Source organism: Myotis brandtii, unplaced genomic scaffold, assembly GCF_000412655.1.
Source record: "Myotis brandtii unplaced genomic scaffold, ASM41265v1 scaffold208, whole genome shotgun sequence".
NCBI lineage: Eukaryota > Metazoa > Chordata > Mammalia > Chiroptera > Vespertilionidae > Myotis > Myotis brandtii.
The window spans coordinates 4,997,725-5,001,411 of NW_005357764.1; the positions used below are offsets into that span (position 1 = coordinate 4,997,725).

The 3,687-nt window shown below is 59.1% G+C and overlaps 1 protein-coding gene across 1 annotated transcript in view; it reads left to right on the forward strand.

Moving 5' to 3' along the window:
* IL13 (interleukin 13) overlaps positions 1 to 581 on the forward strand; it is a 1,929-nt gene extending 1,348 nt beyond the window's left edge. Inside the window, exons 3-4 of the mRNA XM_005865621.1 lie at positions 74 to 178; positions 474 to 581. Coding sequence (XP_005865683.1) covers positions 74 to 178; positions 474 to 581 — 213 coding nt within the window. The remainder of the gene's footprint in view (positions 1 to 73; positions 179 to 473) is intronic.
* The last annotated feature ends 3,106 nt before the right edge of the window (positions 582 to 3,687 follow it).

A 3,687-nucleotide genomic window follows, 5' to 3' on the forward strand; every position in this document is an offset into this window, starting at 1 on the left:
CCTGGCCACGCACTGAAGGTGTGAGGCTGGGGTTGCCCACAGGCCTGACACCGCCCCCCCTACCCCCCCACAGTGCTGTGCAGCCCTCCAGTCGCTGATGAACGTCTCCGACTGCCCTGCCATCCAGAGGACCCAGAGGATGCTGAACGCACTGTGCCTTCGCAAGCCCTCAGCCTGGGTGAGGCCCCTGCCCCGCACCCCGCCCTGCCCCCCTCCTGCAGCCCTGGGCTCGCCCTGGGGGCCCCAGGGGGCCCGGCTGAGCATCTGAAGCACCCACCCACCTGGGGGCGGGTCCACTGTGGCAGCAGGGACGTGGCCCTGGGATGTCTAGGACCTGGGAAGGAGGGCCCACGTCTGTAAAATGAGTCAGGACAGCGGTATCCACCCGTGGGTCTTCTCTGAGGACCCAGCACGCCCAGCCCCGGGAAACCCCTGGCGTTGCCACTAACGCACGGGCCTCTCTCCCACTACAGCCCGTCTCCAGCCCGCCCGTCCGCGACACCAAGGTGGAAGTGACCCGGCTCGCCAAGGACCTGCTGCAGCAGCTCAGGAAGGGTGTTCGCCAAGGGAAGTTCCAGTGAGAGCAACAGCGGGAACTGCTGGCCTCGCTGTTGGCAGAGCTGACCCACCCATTGAAGTTGCAGATTCGTTTTCCTTTCATGTGTCAGACATTTCTTGGGGGAGGTGGGGCGAAGGGGGCGGGAGGGGGTGACATTTCCTTAGCTTAGACCTCAGCCTGTGCTGCCTGCCTTCAGCCCAGCCCGACCCAGCGGCCCCTTGCCCTGGTGCCCGGGGCTTGAGGCCCCACATGGTGGGCCTCCTACCTCCGGGGCTCCAAGCTCAGTGGAGGGAGGTAAAAATATGGCCCCACATGACCTCCCCTTCCTTGGGGCAAACTAGCATTAATTGGGCACCACCCTTGCCAAGCGTGAGGGAGGGGCCTGGTTCCCAGCGGGCGACTGAGGCAGCAGCGCAGGCCTCCTTCTCCTTGGCCTTATTTATTACTGTGTGTTATTTAAACAAGTGTCTGTCTGTGCCGGGGGGAGGGAGGGAGGGACTGCTGCTGCCAGAACTCGGAGCCAAGGAGACTCGGGCTCCAGCACTAATGCAGCGGCGCGAGAGCCCTGGGAACAAGTACTGTGTGCAAACCCTGCTACCTCATGGGCCCTGGGCGGAGGCTCCTGTCTGCAGCCTGCAGCCGGCCCTCAGCCAAAGAGTAATTTATTGTTTTTCCTTGTATTTAAATTTAAGTATTAAAATATGTTATCAGAGTTAATAATATATATAAGAGCAGCCTAGAACACTGCATGTGGTATGTGTGGACTGGGGGGAGAGGTCATTAAATAAATATTCCATTGGCTTTGTCAAGCTGGAAGCCAGAATAAAGGTGGTGACAAGAGACTCACGGTGTTTGCCTTTTATTTTACCTGTGGGAACGCTGGCCTGTGTTCCTAAGACTCTGTGGAGCTCTCCTGGAAACCAGCTAATTGGAGGGGGGGGCTGGGATGGGCGGAGGGGAAGCGAGGGATGAGACCTTGGCAGAAAGAAAGTGAGCAAGCCCCTGGGGGAGGCCTGGCCTGCAGGAAGTGCCCTCACCTCCCCCTGCAGAGAGCGGGGGTGGGGGGCGCCTGGGCCAGGATGTCAGGGTTCAAGGAGGGCGTCTAGAGCAGACGTTGACCTCAGAGTCATCTCATGATCACGGCTCCGATGAGGAGCCAGCCTGCATCTCCCGCACAACCTCTCTGAGGCTCAGAGAAGAGGAGATGGCTTGTTCAAGGTCACACGAGGATAAATAAAGCCAGGATTTGAACCCCAAACTCAATCCAACTCCACTTAACAACACTTAACAACCCTGCCTCCCTGTCCAAGTGTCATCTGGCCTGAATGCATGGCCTTTGTAATATTTTCATCCATCTGCTTGGGCATCTCCCCTGATGGGGCGCTCACTGCCTACTCTTCAGGGACAGCCATTCCATTTTAAAACATTTCTAGTCACTAGTGAGTACACTCGCCGCCTCTGTGAATGACGAGGCATCAATTGACTTGTGGCCCCTGTGGAGCGACTGAAGTGGAGTGCCAGGGTCGCGGGTCCTGGTGTCGTGGTTTCCACGGAGAACCTTTGGGCGGTGCCCCGAGCAGAGGACTGCCCCAGAGGACGGGTGCCTCTGCAGTGGGTGGTGGGTCACTGGAGACCAGTCTTAAACTCTGGCAGGCAGGTGCCCTCCCTGGGGAGCCCAGAGCCCCTGGGAACATCTGCAGTGATGCTCAGAAGTCAGTGGAGGCGGCCACCCAGGAGCAGGGAGAGCTTCCGCAGGCAGCAGAGGCCACGGCAGGCCGTGTCCTGGGGCGGATGACCACACAGACTGCGGTGGAGGGGACCCTCACTTGGCTCCCAGGCAGAGGTGAGGGAAGAGGTCACAACTGACAAGGCAGGATGTTAGGGATGTTTGGCCCCGAGAGGGAAGACCTGGGGAGGGGGCCTGAGAGCTGCGTGTCCCCCAGGCTGTCCGCAGCAGGGACTGGCTGGTCTCTGTGGCCCCACTACATTAGCTGAGGACAGCCTGTGGCCTGCTCTGCACCAGCCTTCTGGGCAGGTGATGACCAAGACACCACATGCACTCAAGGCCGAGCCCCAGCCGGGCGTCTTTAGACGATGGAGGGTCTGAGGAAGCGCTCTACCCTGGAGGGTGGGGACAGGAGGCAGATCTCCACTATCCCCCTCCATCCAGAGATTCGAGAATTTTAAGGCCAGAAGGATATTTATGGGAGATTAATTATAAAATTTAGCATCTATCTGCTGGTAGCATCACTTTTGACCCATGTCCTCTCTGTCCAACCAGGGCATTGGCGTATCTGTCCAAAAGGAAGATGGAAAGTCTGCTGGTGAAATTCCATGTGAATCTCCCAACACAGAGCCTGGGATTGAGGCTGGTGTTGGGGAGGGTCCCTTAGGATTTCCCGAGGCTGTATTCTGAGCCCTGCAGTCCCAGGGCCCTGCAGCTGGGTGCACAGTCCCCACCAGGCCACCGGGCTTCACCACTAGGGGGCAGCCGAGTGCCACATTCTCAGCCACCCACATCTCCCTGCCTGCACCTCTGAGCTGTCCCTAGACAGGGCCTGTGGCCGCCAGCGGTGTGCGGTGAGTCAGAGATGGCGTCCAGGGATGACGGATGCCTCACAGAGCACAGAACCAAGCCACCTCTGGTGGCAACAGGGAGGTAGGATCAGCCAGGAAAGAGAGGGAAAAAGAGAAGAAAGAGAATACAAAGGTCTGTGTCAGCCATTGTGGCCGGGAGCACCTGGGTGTTTGTTTGCTGGGAGTTTTCTCTACCCCATCATCTTGCTTCTTTCCTGTAGGAGGCAAGGGCCGGGCCCGAGAGCAGGGGGAAGAGACATGGTGCTTGGTGAGTGGGAGGGAGATGCTGATTGTGGGGCCCAGAGAGGGAGCCCCCTGGCACCTCGGGAACCCCAAGCTTAGGAGGTTTCACTGGAAGGGGGGCTGGGGCTCAAGTGAGAAACGAGAAGCAAGTGAGTTTCCGGTGAAGTCGGCACCAAACACCTCTGTTTGCTGCTAAGATGAGATGTCAGAAACCCTCGAGTCACCTCAGGGGTTCTCCGAGGGTGGCCCCCGAACTGCTCTGGGCCTAGGAGGACAGGGCTGCCTCTGTGTCCCTGTGCCCAGCAGCT